The sequence below is a fragment of the Xenopus laevis genome, chromosome 1S (genome assembly GCF_017654675.1).
Source record: "Xenopus laevis strain J_2021 chromosome 1S, Xenopus_laevis_v10.1, whole genome shotgun sequence".
Classification (NCBI taxonomy): domain Eukaryota; kingdom Metazoa; phylum Chordata; class Amphibia; order Anura; family Pipidae; genus Xenopus; species Xenopus laevis.
Window position 1 is genome coordinate 33062537 of NC_054372.1, and position 26376 is coordinate 33088912.

The window sequence follows — 26376 nt, forward strand, 5'->3', positions numbered from 1 at the left end:
CAGTGATTTTTTTGGCCACGCCCATTTTTGTTACCACACCCCCTAATTACCATGTTAATTTCACATAATTTGGCAGTTTATGAACGTTTGTACACATTTCTGTGGCTTGTATATGTTATTACAGTTTTGCAAATGAAGGGGAATTGCCCTTTAAGCTGTGAGTCTTCGTTCTTATCTTATTAAACTGTTACAAAATGATGTTAAGTATCTATGCTGGGCTCTCTGCCAAGACCCAATTAATTTAGAAACTTTGTATCTGTTTCTGGCTGTTCAGTGCAGCAGATCAAAGAGAAACTCGGGACAGTACAAATCTGTCACAGCGGGTTGAGCTGTCAAAAGCTAGAGTGTCCCTTTCAGGCTGGAAAAAAGGAGAAAAAGCACAGGTTACATAGCAGATAATAGATAAAATACCATTGTTTTGGACAGGGCTTATCTGTTATGTGCTATGTAACCTGTGCCTTTTCTTCTTTTTTCCAGCCAGAATGGCTTCCCCCATGGCTAGACAGCAGCTTGTTTTTATAAACTATAGTAGTCTTTTTTTGAAGTAAACACACCAGTTTCTTTTACCAGTGCATGCTAACAGTATATTATATGTTAACTACTTCAAAACACTTTCATTTTTTGGTGTTACTGTTCCTTTAAAGGAGGCATGTAATAGTAATGTGTGTCAAAAATCTTAAAGTGGACCCGTCACAAAAATCTGTATAATAAAAGTCCTTTTCAAATTAAACATGAAATCCAATTTCTATTTTTTATTAAAGCATTCATAGCTGTTGTAAACTCATTTAAAAATCTCAGCTGTCAATCAAATATTGTCTGCTCCGTCTCTATGCCTAGGCATAGAGGCGGGGCAGACAATTGCTTTCACTTTCCATTCAGCACTTCCTACATGTCACTGCTCTCCCCACATTCCCCTGTTCTCTTCACCGTTTAATCGTGTAACTAGGGCACAGGGATGGACTTCAGGTCCCCCATTCTGGTGCACAAACAAGATTCTGAGATGATGGAAGGCTTGTCTTAATAACAGTGTGCACAAAATGGTTCCTGCCTGTTTGCTATATTTATGAGTTTCCACTCTGAAGGAAACAAGATTCAAATAATTTATATAGTGTAATTAAAGTTCATTTTGCTGGACTAATGTGATAAAATAGGATTTTGAATAATTTTTTTGGGTGACGGGTCCACTTTAAGGCATTGGTATATTTTTTTACTGACTGTAGCCATTGTTGCTACTCATTAGAAAAAACTGAACAATGATAAATCAGCCCTTGATTAAGATGCCTTGTATAATCAGTGTCAATGTTGGTGTGTAATTAAAATTGTCTTTTGATAGGTATGACAGCACAGCAAATCCTAGAATTAATAAAAGGGAGTTAATAAAATTAATCCTTGTTTATTACATTTGATCAGTGGTTGTCAGGATTGTTCAGTAGAAGCCTTTCCACTTAGATGTTCAGCCTTTGGTCATGATCCCACATAGCTCATAACAAGGATCATAGATACATAATACATGCTACTTAATCAAAACATATAGAACAGCAAATATGTCAAATCTTATCCTAACTGATCTATAAACTGACCCAGATCTAGTAGATCATTTAAAAATTCTTCCCAAAGCTTATCCAAATGAACCCTTATTCTGGGCCAACCCTTTTAACATTGCACACCATCAACATTGCATTGTGTGCCCACTGACAATGGAGAACCCTAAGGCTATCTCCACCTTGAAGGTGACCATAGCACCAGGGTTCCTACAGCATCAGTAGGTGCAAAGTACCTCTGCCAACAGTCATGCTGGGTTTCATCTTGACCCTTTATGAGTCCCATTATTAAAAACATTTTAATATATGATCTACTATCCAGAAACTGATTATCCAGAAAGCTCCAAAATCTCCCCTTGGTCAGCAGCATTAATGTTATTTTTAAACATACGGATACAAGCAGTAAAAAGGTATGGTAGGCTCACCAGGCTGCTGCAGAGGTAGAAGAGACATCTTGTCGCCAATTTGTTATGTTTTGGTAGCCAAAGATGAGTAGAGTAGAACAGTGCTTTATTAGCAGGTTCATGCAGCCATTACACTTCAACTCTAACACTTTTAAGCAGTATAGAAAGTACTATGTACTTAGTATAACTCTTGTGCACAGTGACACCTACAGGCTATTTGTATAAACACCACATACATGTTCTGGCACGCTATAGTGCGGCATATGCATGGAAATCTACCCATTAAGACAGGACATCTTTTATTGGCAGGAAGGTAGTGTGCAAGTTCAAAACTTGCACACTCTGCACCCTTGCCATTGTCTGTGGGTGCCACTGCACTCCTGAAGGAAATGGGGGGAGAAAATGACTTCCTTGTAGCTTGTTATTGTATGAGCTCTAAATGGCATGTTTTTGCTTACATAGTTGTATTCCATGTGTGTGCAGTTCATTTTGCAAAAGCTCTTCAAGTCTGACTTGATACCTACTAGATACTGAAGCTGAGCTAAAAAGCAGACTATTTTTAAAATGTTATGGTCTAGTTAGCTGCAGGCATAGCCAGTTCTTCAAATAAATACCTGAAAAGATCTAAATGGCCTATTCTATTCTAATCCTAGTGGCAGTATTGTAAAGCAAAATCCTGATCCTTGTCCTCTGAATCCTGAAAATAAAATGTTCCTAAAACACAAAAAAGGAAACAATTTAGGTGGCAGGTCCTTTATTCTTTGTCTCCTGTGCATTGCTCAGGGGAATATAGGCCAGAACATTTTTTTTATAAGCTACAGTAGGACTAGTTGAGTTTCACCTTGTATTTAATGCTGTAATGTAACTTAATGTAACTCCATGTTATTTCTGTGGTACAGTAGGTAGACGAAATATCAGACTTGGGCGCAATGTGTTACATCATATCCTCAGGCACAGTTTTGTTGATTACTAAATACAGGTACAAGGGGACCTCTTCCCTTCCTCTCAACTCTGCCAAGCACCCAGCACTTCAAACCCCCTCACTGATAAGATGATAGAACACTTTCATAGCCCCAAACTATGTCTGTACTTAAACGGATACTGACACTAAAAATTTTCTTTTGAAAATATGAATCTACATTAAAAGTTACCTATAGGTCATGTTGATGTTTTTTTGCTGATAGTTCTGCTTTTGTGAGTAAGTAATTGTCACTTGAAGTTCCTAACCTGACTGTTTTGCCAACCTGACTCTCCCTTCTTAATCTGTCAGTTTCTAATGTTAACTGACTACTGCTGTACAAATATGGCAGCTCCCTCATACAGGGACAGGGTAGTAAGAAAGGGAATTTAACAGCATCAGGCAAATACTTTTATGGCAAAATTATAAACAGCATTCAAAGACAATGTTTTGATAGATAATAAAAAAGGCTATTTTCTGATGTCAGTATATCTTTAAAGAATGTGTTGGTGTGTTAGGGGCCAGGGTTTAAACACTGAATTGCTCATTCTAAGGTCAAAGAGGAAGATAGTGGTGGAAAAGAAAGAAAGAAAGGAGGAAATGACACAAGGAGAAATGAGGTTGGGCATGTGAAAAGAACAAGACAAGGAAATGGAGAATGTAAACAACAGAGAGTAAAAGAGGACTATCTTAAGTCAGAGTAGGTTTGGATCATGATAGGGGATCCTTCTGGAATTTGGATCACAATACAGTACTTTAAGTCAGCTAAATATAATTTAAAAATTAAACAAACCCAATAGGATTGTTTGGTCACCAATTTGGGGTCATACAGATGTGTTACCATCACTTGCATATGACTGTTTTATTATTACAGATAAAAAAGGTAATCTTTTTAAATATTATAATTATTTACTTAAAATGCACTTGTTGGGAGATGCCTTCTTGTGATTTGGCGCTTTCTGGTTACAGAAAAAAATGTTTATATGTGATGTTTGGCCTTTGCTTCCATTTCCTAAATATTTTATTAGTGCTATTATTTAAAAAAATACCTGACTCCAACACAAAGCCTTCATGTAAAGAAAGAGAGAGGGATAGTGCAGTACAACATTTTTATTGATTGTACATATTAAGATGTTTATTTCCATGTGAAGAAGCTTATATTCCATTTTTGCTTTCAAGATGGTTCCCCGTTAGGTACAGTACTTCACACTCAGGAGGGTCTGCACTCCTGTACATTATGCAGGGGGAGAGTGGGGTGATATTTTATATATCACAAGCTTCTGGCCAGCTCAGCCCTGTACCTTAATTGAAATCAAACAAGTTTCTAATGGACTTTCCATGCCATTTAATAACGAATATAGCCTAGATCAAACATAAATAATTTGCTGCATTAACAACATTTCTAAAATATAAATTATTGTTTAAACTACATGTATAATTACATAGCACATAATGACACAGAAAAATTCCTGAAAATGTATTAGTGGTGTAAAAAGTAGTTTCCGCATGTTATCTCTGCGAATATTTTTCCGCCAGAATATTCGCAGCGACTAAGTTTACTGAACAGCAATGCGCTCAGAAGTCATTGTGATCACTTGCAGTAACTACGTTAACGAACCAGCTTACGTTAGCGGTAATTTTAGTGAGTTGTGAATTTTCTGATGACAAATTACGTTTTTGCGAATATTTATGCTATAAAATAGTCTTGTTTTATGGCAGTTATTATGGCAATTTTTACTGTGACATTTTCGGCCAGAAATGCATCTTCAAAGCTCATGATTATACCATCCAACAACATCACCAGAGTAACACCAATCAAACATGTATGTATCATATAAACCCTTCTGCCTATAGAATCATATGAACAAGAAATCATACCAGTCAATCTCTTTACTTCATAGAAATGCACAGTTTAATGTAGCCAATCACAATCAAACCAAAAAAGTGTAGAAGCTGACGAATCCTTGGACTGTGATGACCGCTGACAATAATACGACTCTGAGCTGAAATTGCTGCAGATAGAAGCAGAAGCCAAAACATCCTTTCAGCAATAGCTACAGATCTCTCTCTCCTGTCAGCAAAGAATGATGGGTAAAAAAAAAAAGTATTATGGAATATTTCCTGCCCCTTGAGAATTTTCTGGTGAAAAAATACTTTACTGCAGGTTAGTAAACTGGCAAAAACATATTCTGCAACAAATTTGTCTATATTTTGTGTGAATATTTTTACCGCTCTTTAGTAAACGGACCCCTTAGTCAATGCAGAATATCAATGCAGGGAAGGAGATAAAATACAAACAAGAAGGTGAAATGAATTCCATGATGTGTTTATATACATCCGCTAGCAGAAGATCTAGGTCTGTAGTATGCACAATAACATGAGCCCTCATCTCTTGAAGCTCTCCTTAAGGGATCTTTCTTTGTAGAATATTCATACAGCACAAAAATAGTGCAATAAGGTGCTTGTAGAGATATAAATAGCCCTGCATAGTGATGGTTCAGTTTGAGCATTTGCCTTCCAGCCGTCTAAAAGCATTTCAATGGTTGGCTTTTCCCAAAGGACTTAGAGATATTATTTTACATTGAGATAAACTGAAAACTGGAATGATGCTTTGAATAATGGTTTTCATTCAGCAATTGTGCCCTATATTGTAAGTGACAGCGGTCATATGACCCATTAATCACAGTTTTCACATGTAATTGAAATTCAAAACATCAATTTTAGACTGATAATGCATTCATACATGCATGTGTTCCGCCATCACCACATACTTATCCATAGTGGAGTTAATAAGAATTGGCAGACTAGTTTGATAGGATCTCAGATGTTTATAAAGCAATGTGCAGGTTGCTGCGCTGGGCTTTATGGCTCAATTTGCATAGTAAGTGACTTATTACTGCAATTTAAAATACCTTTGAATCTGCAGGTAGGTGGTTTATTAAAACAATGTTAGTAATAATAAATTATTATATTTCTTGATTACTTTAACACTGTTAAATCATTATAGGTACCTGGGAATTAAAATGACAGCCAACTGTTACTTTACATTGTTTTGACTGGATTACAAAAACCCTCTAGTACTTGGGTGATGCCTGGTGATGTTGTGTATTTGTATGTCTCCATTTAAAGGGCCCTTCCTAGTGATGCCCATTGTATGCCCATTGTTGAAAACAATACTGGAAGCTGGAAGGATGCAGGGGCAGAAAGAAAAGACTAGAAATATAGCATAATTTAATGAAAAAACACAGTAACCAGAAGGTCAGGGGCACCAATAAAAAATAGTATTGGTGAAACACATAAACATTGCTTGTAAGCATCAGCACCCAGGTTCATAGATTTGTCCCAACCAACAACCAACTACCCATTCACCAACACTGCCATTTCCCGAACCCCCATTCACTGTTACATACCCCCCTGCTCCCTCCGCAGATCCTGGGCATGCAATGAGCTCATGGTATCAGGGGCCTTCCAGGATTTCTCCCAGTGCCCAGTGGGCCAGACCATAACCAAAAAGACAGCTGTGTTCTAAGTGAATTGCACCTTCTTTTAGGGGTCTATTCTGCTGTGTAAAATTATTTACATCAGGAAAGTAAATACATTCACTTGGGGTGCCTAACATTTGGCACCCCCAAGTGGTAAATGACTTTCCTTCTTCTTTAAAGGGGAGCTGGTGTATATACTCCAGCCCCTTATTTATCTGTTTAAAGTAAAGGTGAGACAGATTGGCAACTTTTGCACTTAACATGTCTCTTTAATGGAGTGTGGAGCTATTCCACAACTTTTTTTTTATAAATGCCTTCTCCCAAAAATTGTCCTCTTCTTTCTTCCCAACCACATCAAATGCTCCCCCCATTGGGTGCCCCCTTGACCAGTAATTACCTAAGAAAGCAGAGGAATTGAACTGGGATTCTTATGGGTTGTCACACATACTTGGTGCACATACACAGACACAACTTTGGCACAACAGGAATCGAAAATGTACTCCTGAGTGGGTGCAGACACACACATAGTTTCCCAGCTTTTCTCTATGAGCACACAATGGGGGAAATGTAATAAAAGTCTCAAACAGAAAAATTTAGATTATAGCCCCCCAAATAAACTTTGGTAACCTTTGGTCACTTCTTTGTATATAAAGCCATTAATGCAAGCATAAGTGCAAACTTAGATTTGATTTTCAAAGGAGAAACTGCTCAGGTTACAAAGCAGATAGCAAATAAGCTCTGTCTGTCTAATGGTGTTATCTTTTATCCATTAGTTAACCTGTGCCATATAGCCGTTTTTCAATTTCCGCCATTGATCCACAGCAGCTTGTTTATATGAACTATAGTAGTGTTTCTGAAGCAAACACATCAGTTTTACCAGTGCAGGGCAACAGTACATGATATTTTCATTACTTTAAAACACTTACATTTTTTGGTGTTACTGTTCCTTTAACAAAGAAGCATAACTATATACAGTATGTTCCTATTTCAGTATCAGTTGGGCTAGTGCTGTAAATTGAATTATCTACATTTTAGCCCACTCATTTCTAGCACTGTACATATTGCTCTTACCATAATGAGTCAGAACTGCGTTTAACTAGTGTTGTGAGACAGGTTCATGATTTAATTGCATTCTATTAGATAAAAAGATTGTTTGAACAAGTAATGTTAGAACTTACATTATATTTATTTACACAAAGCATGCAGTTATGTAATATGAGGGTATATGAGTTATATAATATGACAGAGCTGCCTTTGATGTAGTTACAGTTATGTTTAATGAACAAATTTTGAAATTGTTCAAGGTGCACCATTCATAAGTTTGCAATTTGATATTGGTCTAATTTCTCATTATCCTTGAATAAATCAATATAATGGTAAATACATCATAAAGCTGAAATTGGATGTCAGCGTTTACAACTCAAGTCTTTGGTCGTTGTGGGGCTACAATATTCTATTCTTCAACAAAACTATGTTGTGCACATTTATTGATTCCTATAATATCCTCTTTAACAGTTGTTACACTAATTCGGGCTATATCAGGTTATGTCCAGCTAAAGACTGCAGAGCATGGGTTACACTTTATTCTAACACACAGGAAAGGGCCTTCACTTTGTGGAAGGCATGACGGAGAGGTAAAGTAGAACTGCAACTCACTTATGTTACTGTATTTAAAAATAAGATATGTACTCCAGGAGGTTCTTGGAGGTTCAGAATAAATTTATTGTCCCAGACTATGTCCACAATCCAATGAGGCAAATTAGCACCAGTACAGTTTGGAACATAGCTAGCACAATGTGACACCTTGGGGAGACAGCTAATGAGTTTTAAGTGTTATCCTTAAAGTTTCAATGCCCCATGTGGTCTGAATCCCATACAGCAGACATGGATCAGGGAGAAGACTCTTCAACTGTGGTCCCCTAGCAGAGCCCAGGGGAGAGCTACTCGCTGCTATCAAGCTTTGTTGGAGCACATGTTGCTCTTTCTGTCTAGATCGGACTATCTCACTTTCCTAGAAAGTACTATTGCAAGGAGTAACCTGTCACTGACTAAAGCCTCATACACAGGGTTCCTGCTCTCTGACTTCACTAGAGGTAGGGTCATTCTAGGGCAGCACAGCTTTGTTAATCCCAGACTCCCTGGAGCACATCCAGCTTGGTCAGCAAATGAAGGCCAAAGAGAAAGGACCACCCCTAACCAAACACTATTAAATCATATTAAATTGTGGCAGGAAGTAGTCATAGACCTAGGGGCCAATGATGGAATTATGTAAATGAATAAATGGATACATGAGCTTTTGCCCAGTAACTGAAGATAAAAGGAAGTGCAGGGATTTAAAGGCATAGGGAGGGTACTAAACCTACAGGTCCCTAAATACAGTTGCGTCTTGTGACCCACAGTTTAGAATAAATGTATTACTACTGTAAGAACTGTAATAGTACTTTATAAAAAGTAATTAGGGAAACTCGTCCTACCCAACATAGTCATTTGGTTGACTGGCATGGTGAGCAAAAGTGTTTTTTTTGTCATAGATCCTAAGAAAGAGGGATAATCAAGAGACCATTTTACATAGGCTGGAGCCCTGAGCTTGAGGCAACTCATTTTCAATCACTAGGATCAACTTCTGCAGTTTGCTTTTACTGTGGTGGATGAGGTGCAAGAAAAAATATTCAGCATCTTTTGGCTCATGGAAGACCTACAGGTTATACTTTAATTTGCCAATTAGTATGTGCAGGGCTCCCTTTTCCTGCTGTGCCAATATGTGCTTGCTTACATGCCAACTGAATTGGATGGAGCAAATCACTTTAAATATTAAGCATGGTTACCGTAGTTGCAGATTAATTAGGAATTGTTAGAAATGTTAAGGATAAATAACATGACAACTATTTTTTGCATTGTGTATATGCAATGTATGCATGTACAGTATGGATTATTATTGAATGAATTTAAAATGATTTGGTTGTTTTTTGGGGGGCTTGGCCTGTATCTGTTGGATTCATGTTCCCTTACTGTTAAAAAATTCACATTTGCACCTACAATTAATACCAGCTATTTAAGGTACATAACACAACTCTTATCCCTCTTTAATAAGCAATATATGCACAGAATATCTCTGTTTTCACAAATAATGATACATAACATACAGGGGATTATTTATCAAAATCCGAAATGTTCTCAGTATTTTCTGAAAACCACTCTTACCAAATTTGCACTGACCCCCCCCATTTATAAATATATTTTCACGAAAATTACTGTTTTATTCAGTTCAGTAGACTTCCCGTTCATAGTGTAATTAGTGCAGCAAAATAAAGCTTTTAATCAGAAATTAGCATTTAGCTGTTTACATTGTAATTATGGACTCATTAGCTATTGTTTAGTAGGTAACAGCCTTTGGTATATGATGAAATCAGAAATTAAATTTAATATTCTGATAAAAAAAAGAATAATATTCCATAAATGTGTTATATTATTTTCTCCATTTGCCTCTTTTCTTTCCGTGCCTTTAGGGGACTAGATGTAAGACAGTGATTGCTAGTACAATAATCATGGAAATATAGTTGTTTTATGTTAGTGCCGCCAGCACTGACGAACAGAATTGACAACCAACTAGAAGATGATCTGGTGGAGGGTAAACTGCCCTTGAGAAAATGTAAGCAAATTCAAAATACTGTATAACTGTGTTTTCTATGGACTGGAAAGATGTCAATAATTAAATCAGGAGCATGTTTTCCTGATGCTTTATAATACTATAGCTAAGCACTTTTTTGTGGACTATAGATGCATCAGGAGAACAATGTTTTCTTTTTATCTTTTTTTCTGCTAGGGGCAGAGATTATATATCCAGGAACAATTAGAATGCCATTCTACCCTATGGAGTGATTACTGGGTGAGAATTAGATGGTTGATAAGTGAGACTGCTTAGCTAGTTTTGTAAAACTTAGGATATGGTTTACTGCAATCAGAAGTAACATTGTGTCATTTTTAATGGGTATATATGTAAACAGGAATATTAATACTCCCTTAGCCAGGAAGAGCTTGTGGGTGAGGAGAACATAGAAGAGGAGGTAGACACAGCTGTGACAATCTTTCTACCCCAATCATCCATGATGAGGAGCTCAAAAACTTTCTTGAGAGCACCCTAGGGGGCAAATTTACCTAATTAATTAACCCTCGATATTCGACTGCCGAATTAAAATCCTTCGACTTCCGAAGTCGAAGGATTTAGCGCAATTAGTTCGATCAAAGGATTCGAAGAATTTTAATCCATTGATCAAAGGATTATCCTTCGATCAGAAAATTGTTAGGAAGCCTATGGGGACCTTCCCCATAGGCTAACATTGGCCTTGGTAGGTTTTAGGTGGCGAACTAGGGGGTCAAAGTTTTTTTAAAGACACAGTACTTCGACTATCGAATGGTCGAATAGTCGAACGATTTTTAGTTTGAATCGTTCGATTCTATGTCGAAGGTCAAAGTCGAAGGTCGAAGTAGCCAAAAAAAACAGTTTGAAATTCGAACTATTTTTCCTCTATTCCTTCACTCGAGCTAAGTGAATGGGCCCCATGGTGTTAAATTGGAGAAGAAGTTGCATATGGATCTGGAGAAGTGTCATGATTTGTCTTCAATTTCAGTGACAGTTTTAACTTATTCAGTTAATCATCATTAATGTGTAATTAACTTTGGTGAGCAATTATTTACCTGCAATTTGAATAATATATCAGCTTCTGAATAATCAACACATTTAACTGTATTTTTTGCAAGGTAAAAACACAAAAAGATACATTGACCCCCCAAACCATATATTTATTGAAAATACACAAATTATGATGAATCTAAAATGGGTAAATATGTTTTTCTACTGCAAACTACCAAACTGCAAAGCTATGCTAAATGTACTGTAGCTGTTTCTATGAAATTTCTGAAAGGCTTGAATTTTGCACCATTATACGCATCACATTTCTTAAAGTACTAGCATAGAACATCCTAAATATGAATTCCAGGGGTCAACTGAACAGTCTGAGGACCAATATGCATAGATTTACCAAACTATGTGGTATACAGAGGCACCTAAATGAGCTGACACTCTGGGGCAGATTTACTAAAGGGTGAAGTGACTAATGTTAGCTAAAATTCGCCAGCGTGACATCATTTTGTTACTTTTCAGATTTACTAACGGGCACAGGCGTAACTTTGCTAGCGAAGAAAATAGACGGTATTTCACTCCCTTACGCCTGGCGAAGTTGCGCTCTGGCGAATGGACATAACTATGCAAATTCACTAAGATGTGGATTTTACTGAACTTTACCTCTTGCACCAGACTTTCATTCACCACCTCAGACAAGGCGAAGTGCAGTGGAGTAGATAGGACTTCCTCATGAAATAGTTGAAAAAAAGTCCCAAAAAATGCTGGCAGCTTTTCATTTTTCAGGGTGATAGGCTGCAAAAGATCGTAAATTTTTTCTGGGGTACCCAGCTTCCCCCTACATTTCCTAACGTGGCCCATAAACTATACACTGGGCTTATGTATAGGGCCATAAAATAGCTCTATTTTATTTTATTTTATTTTATTAAGGTTTTCCAGGCTTGTGTTGTGTAATGTATTGGCTGCAACATATATGTCCATTGAACTTTAACTTCCTGCAGTATGCAAATTAGGCAACTTCGATTCGCTTGCCGCAGTAATGCTAGTGCTACTTCGTCAGCGTTCGGCACCCTGGACGCAACTTCAGATTTCAGTGAATTAGCTTTGTCCTGTCAAATCTACACCTGGTGAAGTGTTGCGATGTGAGCGAATAGGAAGCTAGCCCAAATTCGGTGCTTAGTGAATCTGCCCCTCTAAATGATGAAATATAAGCACCTGGTATATGTATTATGAAATTTCCCATAAAACCAGCATAAAACACCACAAATATGAACGAAAGGGCTCTCCTGAACAATTTGATGCCCAATATGCATAGATATACCGAACTATGTGGTGTACAGAGGCAGCAAATGAATATACAGCAGACAGAATTTCCATGGACAAAAAACAAGGGTAAAAATACAAGATGATTTGCATCCAAAAATTGGACTTTGCTGTGTTTATAAATGAGGCTTCTGCACTGGGCTTGTGTATACGAATCTCTACAGGGTTGTCGGCTGCTTATAGGGAAACAAATAAAGCTACTCGAGTTCTGGGAAGTAAGGTGGGGGGCCCCCTGCCTTTTGAAAGTATTATCAGTGTCGGACTGGCCCACAGGGATACCAGGAAAACTCCCGGTGGGCCCAGGTGTGAGTGGGCCCTCCTGCTTCAAAACATTTGGCACATTTCATGGCCATTTCCTATTTCTATGAGAACAAAGAGAATAAATAGATTGAATAATTGATTATAGCATGTAAATAAACTGACTAGCAAAATAGAGGTTGCATGAGGAGAGGAATTATAATAGTACTGAGAGTGGGCCCCTGGTCTAAGATTTTTGGGTGGGCCCCTGGTGTTCCAGTCCGACATTGAGTATTATCATTTCCCTACAGAGCAGTTAGGGACCATCTGAAGTTTCCTATCCACAGCAGTCAGAGCAAATAAAATGAAGGGGGAATTTCACTGCATACAGTAAGGTTTATTATAAAAACAGGTCCACATTTTTTAATTAAAGTAAAATAAAATATTTTGGAGATAGATTTCTTTTTCATTAAAGAAAGTAAAAATGGGATTTTGTTTTTTGCCTTTAAGAGTAGATTTCCAATCATTATTATTAACAGTTCATACAGATCAATTCTTTATTAGCTGACATTTCATTCAGTGACAGTTAAGGAAAAATCAATATCAAGTGTTTCCCACAGTTTTGTTAATCTGAACAATACTATAAACTTTGGGACTGCATTTATCTTTCTTTTAAAGCCAGTTTAATTAGGTCAATAAAGACTTCTATACTCTAATCTGCATCACTAAATGCATCTTAAGGTCATCAGCTTCCTCCCAAGCAAGCAAAGGGTTAAAAATAATACTGTTCTGTATGTCATGTTTTGTGCATTCTTGTAATTAGCTAGCTAATTATCTTGCGGAAAAAAGTCTGTAGAGCTGATCATGACAAGGCACTGTGGAAACAAAACCGTATTTGTGTTTGTTTTTATGCTTATGGCATGTCCAGATGGTGTAAATATATGTTGTTCAAGAAGTAGCAGCATTTCATTAAATGTAGTTATTTTTGGGAGCTTTTATTAATTCATTCATTTTAAATTCACTTGAGAATGAGTATAATAAAGCTTTTTTTATTTTAAACATAGTAAAATAGGAAATTGAAAAATTCACACCACGTTCAGACTTAAAAAGGCAGGACATTTTACTACCTGTACAGAATTGTAGGCAAACACAGGTGAATTTCCCCTTGACCTATAACCTTTATCAACCAATCAGCTTATACTGGGCAAGTGCAGTTATTATAACAAAAGCATCTGACTTGTTGTGGCTTACCATGTTTGAATGGGTAGATACTAAATCTTGGTGGGTACTTTTCAAATGCAGACTGCTGCTGTGTTAAATCATTTTAACTTCATATTGAGTAGCAGAATCTTAACTTAGCTGTTTTCTTTTCATTATCCTTTGAGAAATCCCATGGATTACTCTAGACTGCGTCCGAGAAGATAGGCACACATAATATATTGAAACTAAACCGATAGACCTGCTTATTAAAGGACTAGTCATTTTACTAGTGTAACCCTTTCTTGGCACAATCCTGTAGAATCATTTCACACTTACTTTACCTTACTTAAAGTGGACCCAGACACAAAAATCTGTATAATAAAAGTTTTTCAAATTAAACATGAAATCCAATTTCTATTTTTTATTAAAGCATTCATAGCTGTTGTAAGCTCATTTAAAAATCTCAGTTGTCAATCAAATATTGTCTGCCCCTCCTCTATGCCATGGGCATAGAGGCGGGGCAGGCAATTACTTTCACTTTCGATTCAGCACTTCCTACATGTCACTGCTCTCCCCACATATCCCTGTTCTCTTTAACATTTAATTGGACAGCGGGTCCCCCATTCTGGTGCACAAACAAGATTCTGAGATGATGCAAGGCTTTCCTTAAAGACAGTGTCCACAAAATGGCTCCTGACTGCTTGCTATCATTTTGAATTCCCAGACTGAAGGAAACAAGATTCAAATAATTTATATAGTGTAATTAAAGTTCATTTTGCTTGACTAATGTGATAAAATAGGATATTGAATCATTTTTTTTGGGTGACGGGTCCCCTTTAACCTGTTTGAGATCCAGCAGATCTGATCTTCTTTGCTTATGAAACATACTGGGAACTTGGGTTAACAGTGTGGACACTGAGAAGTACACCTCAGGGGAATTCCACTAGAAAAATAAAACCCAGAAATTTCTGCAGCAAATTTAAATTTACATAAAGATAAAAGAAGGCAAATATTATATAATACAAATGCATAACAAATCCTGCACTGGGGATTCATAGGGTTTAGCTAACCCACTGGTAGATACAGTATCACACTTTGTTTACCTAACACAATTCTTTTACTATCACAGTCTCACGAACAACTCCCAACAGTGTTTATAGGTGTTCAGTTCAATTCAATGCAACATGTCTCTTCAAGAGCTCTTATACTCCAGGTAACGCTACCTTTGCAAAGTACCTTTCCTTGGACTTAATAGCCGCTTCCAAGTAGCAGGTACATAGCCAACACCTGTCCTCTCACAGGGGCTCCACACTTGTTGTCTCATCAGGTTGCTCTCAGAGGCAGTCATGCTGGAGTTTACAGGCAGCTTTGCAGCACAGACACTCTCCACAGTGGCACCTTTCACCTCCTGGATGTCTATCAGCTTGGCAGGGAACAGGATGGGCTCTCTGTACAGCTGGATATCTAGGCCATACTTTCTGGCCAAGCTCAATGCAGGCTCAAGCATAAAGAGCGCATTTAAGAAAATCCTCAGGAGAAATCGCTTTCCTGCATGCAATCTCATAAGGTAGAGGAATGCAGCATCGCTGCATTTCTATGCCCACCTCCAGGTCATTAATAAACAAGTTGAAAAGCAAGGGACCTAGTACAGAGCCCTGTGGTACTCCACTAACAACACTGGTCCACTCTTTGTAGTCTATCTTTTAGCCAGTTCTCTATCCAGGTACAAATACTATGTTCCAGGCCAACATTCCTTAATAACCAGTAACCTTTTGTGTGGCACTGTATCAAATGCTTTAGCAAAGTCTAAGTAAATCACATCCACTGCCATCCCAGAATCAAGGTCCCTGCTTACCTTCTCATAAAAAGAAATTAAGTTAGTCTGGCAAGATCTATTACGCATAGGAAGGGTTCTCTGTTCCATTACACTAGTATCTGATTTCCAAAAGGGTTATAGCTATAGTAAACTTAAATATTCCCCAGTATTATATAATGTATTTAGTCTCAAAACTAGCAGGCATGGATGCTTTCCTCTTACATCATTGCGCAACAATATGTGTGCAGCAGACATGATGATATAATTAACAGTGCTCCAATGTTTGTAAAAATGCTGGGTGGCTGGTAATTATGGTGTTATCCTGTTAGTTGCTCCTTCTGTACATCTTACTCTTCCTTTTTTGTAATACACAGTATCGATATAGTACAATTGTCTAAATCAACTGAATATTTTGCGTTTTCATGAAAACATTCCACCACTTTCCTACGGACAGCAACTTCAGTTGGGCCAGGCAATACGGCTGGCACAACGGGTACAGATTTGAGGGGGAAATATGGCTTGCACAGCAGGTACAGATTTTGGGGCAATATTTTGGGCATTGCTGGCATAGGTATATTTTGACTGTTGTCTGACACAGGTACAGATTTGGGGGCAATATTTTGGCTTGCTGGCACAGGTACCGATTGGGGGCAATAGTTTGGCTGGCTGGCTGGCTGGCACAGGTACTGACTGGGGGCAATATTTTGGGTGCTGCTGGCACAGGTACAGATTGGGTGCAATATTTTGGCTGCAGGCTGACACAGGTACAGGTTAGGGGCAGTATTTTAGGTGCTGCTGGGTGGCACAGGCACAGTTTGATTCATTTATGTGTTGTAAGGTTTCTTTACTGCAAAAGATTCCTCGGTCTACCCCAGTCTGCTCTCTAGTTCCTGGGTTCACTGCTCTCACCTTTTTTCTGAGGGTCCCCCCTCCATGAGTGATGCCACTGAGCATGGGTGCATGCACAGAGGGGTGCGAGGTGGCCGGCTGTGTTACCTAGGGTGCCTGGTCGTCTTGGCTCTCCCCTGCATTATTAGTGCCACAAAAATCTACAGAGGTATTGTATGGAGCAATGCTCCCTAAAAGTTCTTACTATGGATACGAATATGTGCCTGCTCATGGAAAATGAGGTCTTCCATTCCTTATCTGAATCGCTTATACTCCATTCTTGCAGGATAACTAAATCTCTAAAGTTAAACTCAAGTTCGATATTATTTTTCTTCCCTGTCACTCCATGGGATGCTAACCAAGATGGTGCACAGAAGAATTAGGAGAGAATTCCAAATCAGATTCCCCATTGATATTATAAACACCCCAAGCAGTGAGTTTCTATTGAAGGACCATAAAAGAAAACATTTTGCTTATTTTCGATAACAAAACTGCTCATGTTGATATTTGCTTTAATTTTAGACCCAACGGTTAATTCTAGTTTTTTTTCTACTGAATATCATGTGCTGTAATTCCATAGGGAATATCTTCCAAACAAATAAAATATACAGCATAATATATCATATAAACACAAATCAGAGTCCGACTATGCTACACTGCACATACAGTACTTGTCCCTGAAGCAAATTTAGCTGCTTTGATGTTTCTTCTCTAAATGAATATTCCTTTTCCAGCAATGTATTATAATTTTGTAGTTATTTTCTAAGAGGTTGCAGTGCACGAAACAATACTACGCAACTACGAAACATATTCAAAATAGTGTCGAATAGGCTTTTTAATACGACGCCTGTCATAATGATGTCCTTAGTATTACAGTATATTTTTCATTTTTCATGACCTTAGGCATAAACATGTTGCATTACAGTAAATTGCCTGACATTGCATTTGTTTCTCATATAACATCAGCTACAGTAATAACATTTCTGTCTACAGTCTTCAGCAGAGAAGGTAATCCAAAGGAGTTAATATCAGACAACGGACCACAGTTTGTCTCATATGAGTTTGAATCCTTTCTGCGAGAGAGGAATATTGTGCATAGGAAATCTTCAGTGTATTACCCACAAGCAAATGGAGAAATCGAGCGATTCAACAGAAGTCTGAAAGAAGCACTACAGACAGCAAATCTTACTGGGAAATCATGGAAAGTATTTACAACAGAGTTCCTACATAACTACAGAGCAGCGTGTCATGCAACAACTCAATCATCTCCAGCTGAATTATTACATGGCAGACAGATGTGCACTAAGTTACATTTTGCAGATATCAAACTTCTACAAAATACTGTGCCTACAAAATCCTCTACTGCTGACATTTTGAAACGTCACCAAGCCAAATGCAAGGCTTATACTGACAGAAAACATGGTGCCAGAGAAGTACACTTTCAGCCTGGATCTTTAGTCAGAATTAAGAAACCAGGAATACTGAAACAAGGACAATCTAAATTTACTACACCACTTGAAGTGAGATGCCAGCGAGAACCATACACATATGAACTGTCTGATGGATGCATATGGAATTCAAGTCCTCTTGCTCCTGTTAGATATGACTTTGGAGAAGCTTCATTTGATGAAGGGCATTTTCCTATTCCTGACTCAACTGCAACAGGCCTGAAGAAAGTGAACCTATAAGGCGTACTGAGAGAATCAGAAAACTACCTGCATAGATCAAGGACTATGTGATGTGAAGAATGTATATTATTGATTTAAGATGCGTTGTTGTTGTTTAGTACATTTGCCAAAATGCTTTCCTACTATAGGGGGAATATGTGGTATAAATACAAATGGCCTGTAGGCTGTAGATGTTACTGTACACAATAGTTATACTGTGAATACAGAATACTGTCTAGACTGCTTAAAAGTGAATGTAAGAGTTGCTTCCTGTTGTGTAATGGCTGCATGAGTCTCTGCTAATAAAGCACTGTTATACTCTACTCATCCTCGGCTACCCAAAACATAACAAAACCCTTCTGTGCTATAGCTAGAAATCCTTTTGGAACCAAATGTTCCTTCTTCTGGAATAAAGTTAATGGGGTTGTCCAGTGCTAATAAGCACTTGTGCCTAAAGGAATGCTGCACTCTTTACCTAGTGCATTGTGCAAAGTGAAGCATCAGTGTGTGCAGGCCAGTCCTTACCACATTTCATAGGGTAGGAGTCCCCAGTCTTTTTTATCCATGAGCCACATTCAATTGTAAAAAGAGTTGGGGAGCAACACAAGCATGAAAAAGTTCATGGTGGGGCCAAACAAGGGCTGTGATTGGTTATTTGGTAACTCCTATGTGGACTTGGAGTCTAAAGTAGACTCTGTTTGGCAGTAAATCTAGTTTTATGCAACCAAAACTTGCCTCCAAGCCAAGAATTTAAAAAATAAGCACCTGTTTTGAGGCCACTGGGAGCAACAGCCAATGGGTTGGGGAGTAACATGTTGCTCATGAGCCACTGGTTGGGGATTCCTGCCATAGGGTATTCAGTAAGGACAGGTTCTCATTGTTACCTATGGCCTCTACAGTTCCCTAATGATGTACAAATTAGGGGATTGGTGGGGGTAGGAGGGGGGATTCCTTCATGTCTTCCCCTCCTGTTCCTCAAGAATATAGTGCTGATAAATGCCGATGTGTCTTTGCAGTTTGCACGCTACTTAAGAGGTTGTATATTACACTATATGTGAAAATGTAGGAATTATATTATATTATTATTATATTTATAAAACAATAATGTTTTGGCTTATTAATGCTAGTTTTGTGATGTTAAAGTATTATTAAAGTGAGTCTTCGACTGGAAAAATCAAATGTCTGTAATTGCCTGAATATGAAATTCTTGAAGTCATGCATGGATCTCACTATTAGTCACTAATTATATGTAAGCATTAGGGCATTCCAATTTTAGTGCATCCCCGGGCCCTGATCATTTAAAAATGCAGTTCAAATTAAATTTTTGTCATAAATGTCAATGGAAGATATTTTGTATTTCTTGATATTAAAATAGTTAGCACAATGGTCTAAATGTAGGAATTGGTGAGAAAATACTTTCAGCAAATTTTTTTGTCTTTGATTGAATTTTGCTGCATAAAGAACAGATTAAGTAGGTTCTCTTTATACTGGAGAACACTGTTACACCTTTAGAGAGGACTGTATTACAGTACAGTATTATTTTAGATTTATCAGCAGGTGTAAGACTACCAGTAATAATCAAATATGCAATCATGGGAATGGAAGCATCAACTATATTAAAATTCACAGATACAACATTTCATATTTATGTAGCGCTATAGTAAATTGTGTGTTATTTACACCACTATTGAGCTCCACTCCCAATAATATGCTCCGGATGAGACCTGTAATCTTAAGGAGTGAGCCCTCGCAACGGTGTGGAGGCAGGGTGTAGAGTAACTGTAACTGGATTCAGGGTATAATAATTGGGCGCCAGTGGTTCTTATAACTTAAACATGAACTGATTTATTGAACATACACAATCCTCAGTGGAGTATACAATAGAGCATAACAGGATTTGGCATCACATTGAATAGGCAATACTCACAGCACCATACGGTCAGTATTAGTCCCCACAGGCAAGAGGACAAGCTCAGCAGCAATAAAGGTACACCCAGCTTTCAGCCTTTTACCTAAGTGGAACCTGAGGAGAATCTATCTACCCTGTTCCTATACACTTAGTCCCTACTTCTGGGCTATTAGTACCCGGGATCTTAATCCCTCTGACTCTCCTCGTCGGAGCCTTGAGCTGCTCAGCTAACTAACCTGTCTATCTGTCACTCCTAGAGTGACCTATAATGTTGAGTAGCCTATTCTTACTAGACCTGACTTGTCTAGGTTCCACAGGGCTCTACCTGCCTGTTCAGGTCAGAGCCAGCCAAAATGGACCAGGAACGCATGGTTTCAGAGCCTTTTATATCCTAGCACAGTGCCATCTGCTGGTCACTGTGAAAAGCAGCAAGGGGCCTAGCTTAGAGCAGAAAGAGCAAACAGTACCCCTCCCAACTGTATTTTAGGACCCAGTTAGGTGTCCATAACTTTGAGGGACTGCCTGCACATAATACTAGGGGTGGCATTACTGTATTTATAATTGATCCAAAAGTATATTCATAATGATTGCTGGCTGCAGATATTCAAATCCATGATGGCAGTTTTTCTAAACTATATGGATTTACAAGTGCAAATCTAGAAAGACATGCAGTACAATAAGCGTGAATTATTCATATCATGTAACACGCTCTAGTGCCTTTGAGATCGGCAGTACATTAGCTGATGATAGGTTCCTGGTCACTAGAGGAATAAAACACACAGTAATATGACTTGCCTTGCCTATGCTTCAATAAATTCACTTAGGTTTATGGCTCCATTGGCATGGATATAATCAGTGCTAAGACCCACATTTGTCTATTATTGGCAGTTTGGTAACCCATAAATACCATTATGTCAATAGAAAATGTATAGAGATACCATACTATAGGCAGCTGCCTGTTGTGCAGGATGTTTTCTGTAGAAATATTGACTCTCATACAGTACTGATTCTTGAGGAAAGCAATTGTTTTCAGATACTTACTTGATTTATATAAATCTAAGGAGCATGATTATTACAGATTAAACAAGTAGTTAAATCCATTTTGCTGTTTATAAAAACTTTCCTGACTATCACACATGATTTTAATAAAATACCAAATTTATCTGATACCTGTGTCAGTTCATCAAAATATATTTAACTGCTTTGAGTCATTGAAAGCAATTTTGCTACCAAAGGCCTTACTAAAAATAGGTACTTTCTAATAATCAAGTACATTTTCAAAACTGTAGGTTATGTGAACACTATAGAGCATATCAACTAAATGGTAACAATTAAATTTGCCTCAACGTCATGCGTTTTACAAAATAGAGAATATGGTAGGTTTTGCCAAATTAATTTTGCACTGTTTTACATTTACATCTTGTCACGAGGTAAAATTTCTTTAGTACAAAACTTGGACTATTCACCAATTTATCATGTGTAAGACCAGGTTCAGTTGGCAAACTACAATTCTAAAGATAGAGCAGCGACTTTTGCCCCACTCTGATGTATTGATGCAGAGTTAGATGACCAGAAAATTTGTAAATATATATGTTTAAAATTATTTTACGAAAATGTTTTTTTTTTTTAAATGCTAACTTTTTTTTAAAACATAATACGGGTATGGGATCTGTTATCCAGAAACCCGTTATCCAGAAAGCTCCGAATTATGGAATGGCCACTCCATTTCATCCAAATAATCAAAATTTTTTAAAAATAATTCCTTTTTCTCTGTAATAATAAAACATTATCTTGTACTTGATCCAAACTAAGATATAATTAATCCTTACTGGAATCAGAACCAACCTATTAGGTTTATTTAATGTTTACATGATTTTCTAGTAGATTAAAATAGGAAGATCCAAATTCGCTCGGTGGTGCTCGCTGGAAGAACTCCTGGACCGGTGCAGTTTTCTGCTGATCGGAGCACCGGCCTGGGGTTTCAGGTAAGTAAATACATTCACTTGAGAGTGCCTAACTTTTGGCATTCCCAAGTAAATACAGACTTTCCTTCTCCTTTAAGGAAGACTATTACATTGCAAACTGCAAATTTTTATTCTTATTTGTGCAATTGTTTTTCTCTTTGCGACTTTTATTACATTCCCCCATTTATCTATAAACCAGAGGCACAGGAAGTAGCTGGTTAAAAGGAGTCAAATTAAAAGTCACTATTATAGAGCTCATTATTTGTACTATTATCCTCTATTAAATAAGGATGGAGAGGGATGTAGTAAGGATTAAAAAAGGATAATTTTGTGTTTTCTAATAAGATAAAAAAACACAAATGTCTTAATTAAAAAAAATAGCCAGAATAGATTTTAAGAATAATGCTTATTAATATGCTTATGTAAAGCATAGGAGTATACTGTCTCTTGTATTACTTCTACTAAATTTTGATAGGCTATTTGCATTCTTTGCTATAAAATCTGCCTATATTTTAACAAAATGGGTGCAGATGAATCACATAGGCAGAAATAAGACACTTGTCCATTGAGTTTAGTCTTTTACATCTAAACCTTGATAGGCTTGATAAAGGGCTCAGTGGAACCCGAAACGTTGCCCTCTTTTTTTTGTATGCATATGGGCTAAATAAATCACAGAATAATTTTTTCACCTTTAACAGTGTGCTACTGGTTTTATTTTACATGGATAACTGTATCTGAAGGGCAGTCAAAGGTTATCCAGTTTAAGCACCTGACAACCTAATTGGGCGCATAACAAAGGATTTTGAGCACTGCACAATTGCTAAATGTTTAATGCTGAGCAAAAAAAATAGGATTGTTCTCATTTTGATAAAAAGCGTAAAACTATACATTGAAAATGTGGATGGGGATGATGATTCCATTATTCTGTTTATGGTTGGTCAGTACCCCCTTCATCAAGGTCTCACTATATTACCCTGCTGTCTCTAATAAATTACTCGTGGGGGCAGATTTACTAAGCTCGAGGGAATAATTCGAATTAAAAAAATTGAAATTTCGAAGTATTTTTTTTGGGTACTTCGACCATCGAATGGGTCAAATTCGATCTAATAGAATGATTCGAACGATTCAAATTAAAAATAGTACGACCATTCAACCATTCGATAGTCTAAGTACTGTCTCTTTAAAAAATACTCTGACTTCATACTTCGCCACTTACGTACTGAGGTTCAATGTAAGCCTATGTGGACCTTACCCCGCACTTTACTAAGTTTTTTGTGGTCGAATAAAAATCCTTCGATCGATCGTTTAAAATTGTTCGAAACGTTTGCTTCTAATGATTTTATTCGATCAAAGTATTTGCTGTAAGTCCTTCAAATTCAAAGGATTTTACTTCGAGGGTCGAATTCGAGGGTTTATTAACCCTCGAAATTTGACCCTTGATAAATCTGCCCCTAGTATTATTATTCTCATTCTGTGTATACAATTAAATACAAATCCTGATTTACCTGACTCTCTTTTTATTAATATTTTTAGTGTGTGTTATAGATGTTATTTTCCTACTTAGTGCACCAATTTACAGGTTCATACACACCACCAGTGGAATGTTCTCTGACTCACAGATAATCAAATCTGTACATTTGTTTTGCTAGATGGTATCAGTTAATGAATGTATTAAAAAGATTTGAAAACAAAATTATTTCCCACTAGATCTATTTTTAATGAAAACTGTCTTGCCATGTCAACATATAGTAGAAATAACTTTGAAATATAAATATTATTTTGCTATTGAATGACTGTTGCATTTTTTAATACTGGATCCCGGTGTTTCTCAGTTATAGTTTTATTTTTTCACAGTTAAAAAGTCATTTTACTTTAGCATTTCATTTTTCACTATTCTGTTTTAAAATTGGTACATTTCATCTTAAAAGCATGGCAGAAATTTGCTTTGTAATGCTATGCCTGATATATATATATTGTGATTTTAATAGATTGATTCTATATATATTGATTCTTGCTTTAACTGACTTACTTTATACATTAGAAATACTTTACAAATCCAGCCTATGAAAAAAATGTAACCATACCTTTTTCTTTGTTTTTCTAGGAAATATATTTGTTGTTAGTCTGGCTGTTGCAGATTTGGTGGTTGCCATCTACCCATATCCCTTGGTGCTGACATCAATATTTCACAAAGGATGGAATTTGGGATACGTTCACTGCCAGATTAGTGGATTTTTAATGGGAATAAGTGTCATTGGATCCATATTCAACATTGCCGGCGTTGCAGTGAATCGTTATTGTTATATTTGTCACAGTCTCACATATGACAAGTTGTACAGTGACAAAAATTCTTTGTTTTATGTCATTCTGATTTGGGTGCTAACCTTCATTGCCATTGTGCCAAATTTATTTGTTGGATCATTACAATACGATGCCAGAATCTACTCGTGTACATTCACACAATCTGTTAGCTCAGCATATACCATAGCAGTTGTGTTTTTCCACTTTATTCTCCCAATAACCGTAGTAACTTTCTGTTATTTACGTATATGGATCTTGGTTATTCAGGTAAGGCGAAGGGTGAAGCCAGATAACAAACCTAAGCTGAAACCCCACGATATCAGGAACTTTGTTACAATGTTTGTCGTTTTTGTACTGTTTGCAGTCTGCTGGGCACCACTGAACTTCATTGGTCTTGCTGTTGCTGTGAACCCAGATACAATTTTACCCAGAATTCCAGAATGGTTGTTTGTTGGCAGCTACTACATGGCATATTTTAACAGTTGCCTTAATGCTATAATTTATGGTCTCTTAAACCAAAATTTTAGGCGAGAGTACAAAAGAATTGTTATTTCTATTTGTACAGCAAAAATTTTCTTTCAAGAAAGTTCTAATGATGGGATAGAAAAAATGAAAAGCAAACCATCTCCAATGCTAACAAATAATAATCAAGTCAAAGTTGACTCAGTTTAGGGAAAAATGGAATTCTTACTAATTACATGTGACTTCCATTATTGTACAATGCGGTGTAAAGGCACATGCAAGAATGGCTGTGCTGTATCAGTACATATCCTTCATGGAGGAGCATTATTTGTAGAACATGTCTGAATTTTATACTGCATCAAAAAATTCAATAAGGCCATCAATATATTTATACAATATATATCACATTGTCCCGTTTGCTAGATTGAAACCAGTAGAATGTACTGGGGATGCTGGTCTTAAATGAAATGAAGCCATGAGTATTCAAAGCAACACAACTAGCCAAAGTATTATAGACTTAATAAATCAATTACTATATTTAATACAATAGAATTTTTTGAAGAGAATATTATTTTTAGCCAGAATTGTATCATGTTTTTTGATTTATAAGAAGCACACAACATATCATTCAGGCTCCAAATGACGTTATTGATTTCAGATGATTGTTACAAATATCATGGTTATGTAGGCATTTCTTTTTGCACAGAGGCCTAACCACCACTTATAAACTTTCCAAGACTTTGCACTTTATCTGCTTGGGTAAATGAACTACTTGAAGTCTGGCGTAAGATTTGGCACCTCTGATCTACATATCTAAAGCTACTTTCAGTACGTTGTTGGTGCCTATGAAGATATCCAAACATCTCAGAACTGTTTTAATAAGCTAGAATGCATGCCAATACATTGCCAAGGAACACGATAATACTCTTTGTTTACATTTTACACTCAAAAACTCTGTGTACATAGCTTTTTATCTTTTCTTATTAAAAGAGTACTGATGCCAAAATACAGGTTGCAATTTCATTTAAGAGCAAGTTGTCATAAACACACATATAAATACAGCATCTATCTATTATCTATCTATCTATCTATCTATCTATCTATCTATCTATCATCTATCTATCTATCTATCTATCTATCTATCTATCTATCTATCTATTATCTATCTATCTATCTATCTATCTATCTATTATCTATCTATCTATCTATCTATCTATCTATCTATCTATCTATCTATCTATCTATCTATCTATCATCTATCTATCTATCTATCTATCTATCTATTATCTATCTATCTATCTATCTATCTATCTATTATCTATCTATCTATCTATCTATCTATCTATCTATCTATCTATCTATCTATCATCTATCTGTTAAAGCTATCTCTTGACCTATAGGTATCTTCATACTCACTATCATTCTTGGTCTTTAAAATTATATGTCTCAGTTTATATGTATATATCTTTCAAATGTTGTAACCTATCTATCTCCTACACCTCCTCAACTACAGAAAAATCTGCTATGCTATGTTTTCACAGCACATAGCTGCTAAATGTTAGGTCTAAACTCCTTGCTATATCTA

The 26376-nt window shown here is 36.9% G+C and overlaps 1 protein-coding gene across 1 annotated transcript in view; it reads left to right on the forward strand.

Moving 5' to 3' along the window:
• Positions 1-25898, forward strand: part of mtnr1a.S (melatonin receptor 1A S homeolog) — a 95198-nt gene extending 69300 nt beyond the window's left edge. The window contains exon 2 of the mRNA XM_018243177.2: positions 24133-25898. Coding sequence (XP_018098666.1) covers positions 24133-25001 — 869 coding nt within the window. The 3' untranslated portion in view covers positions 25002-25898. The remainder of the gene's footprint in view (positions 1-24132) is intronic.
• Positions 25899-26376: the final 478 nt, after the last annotated feature.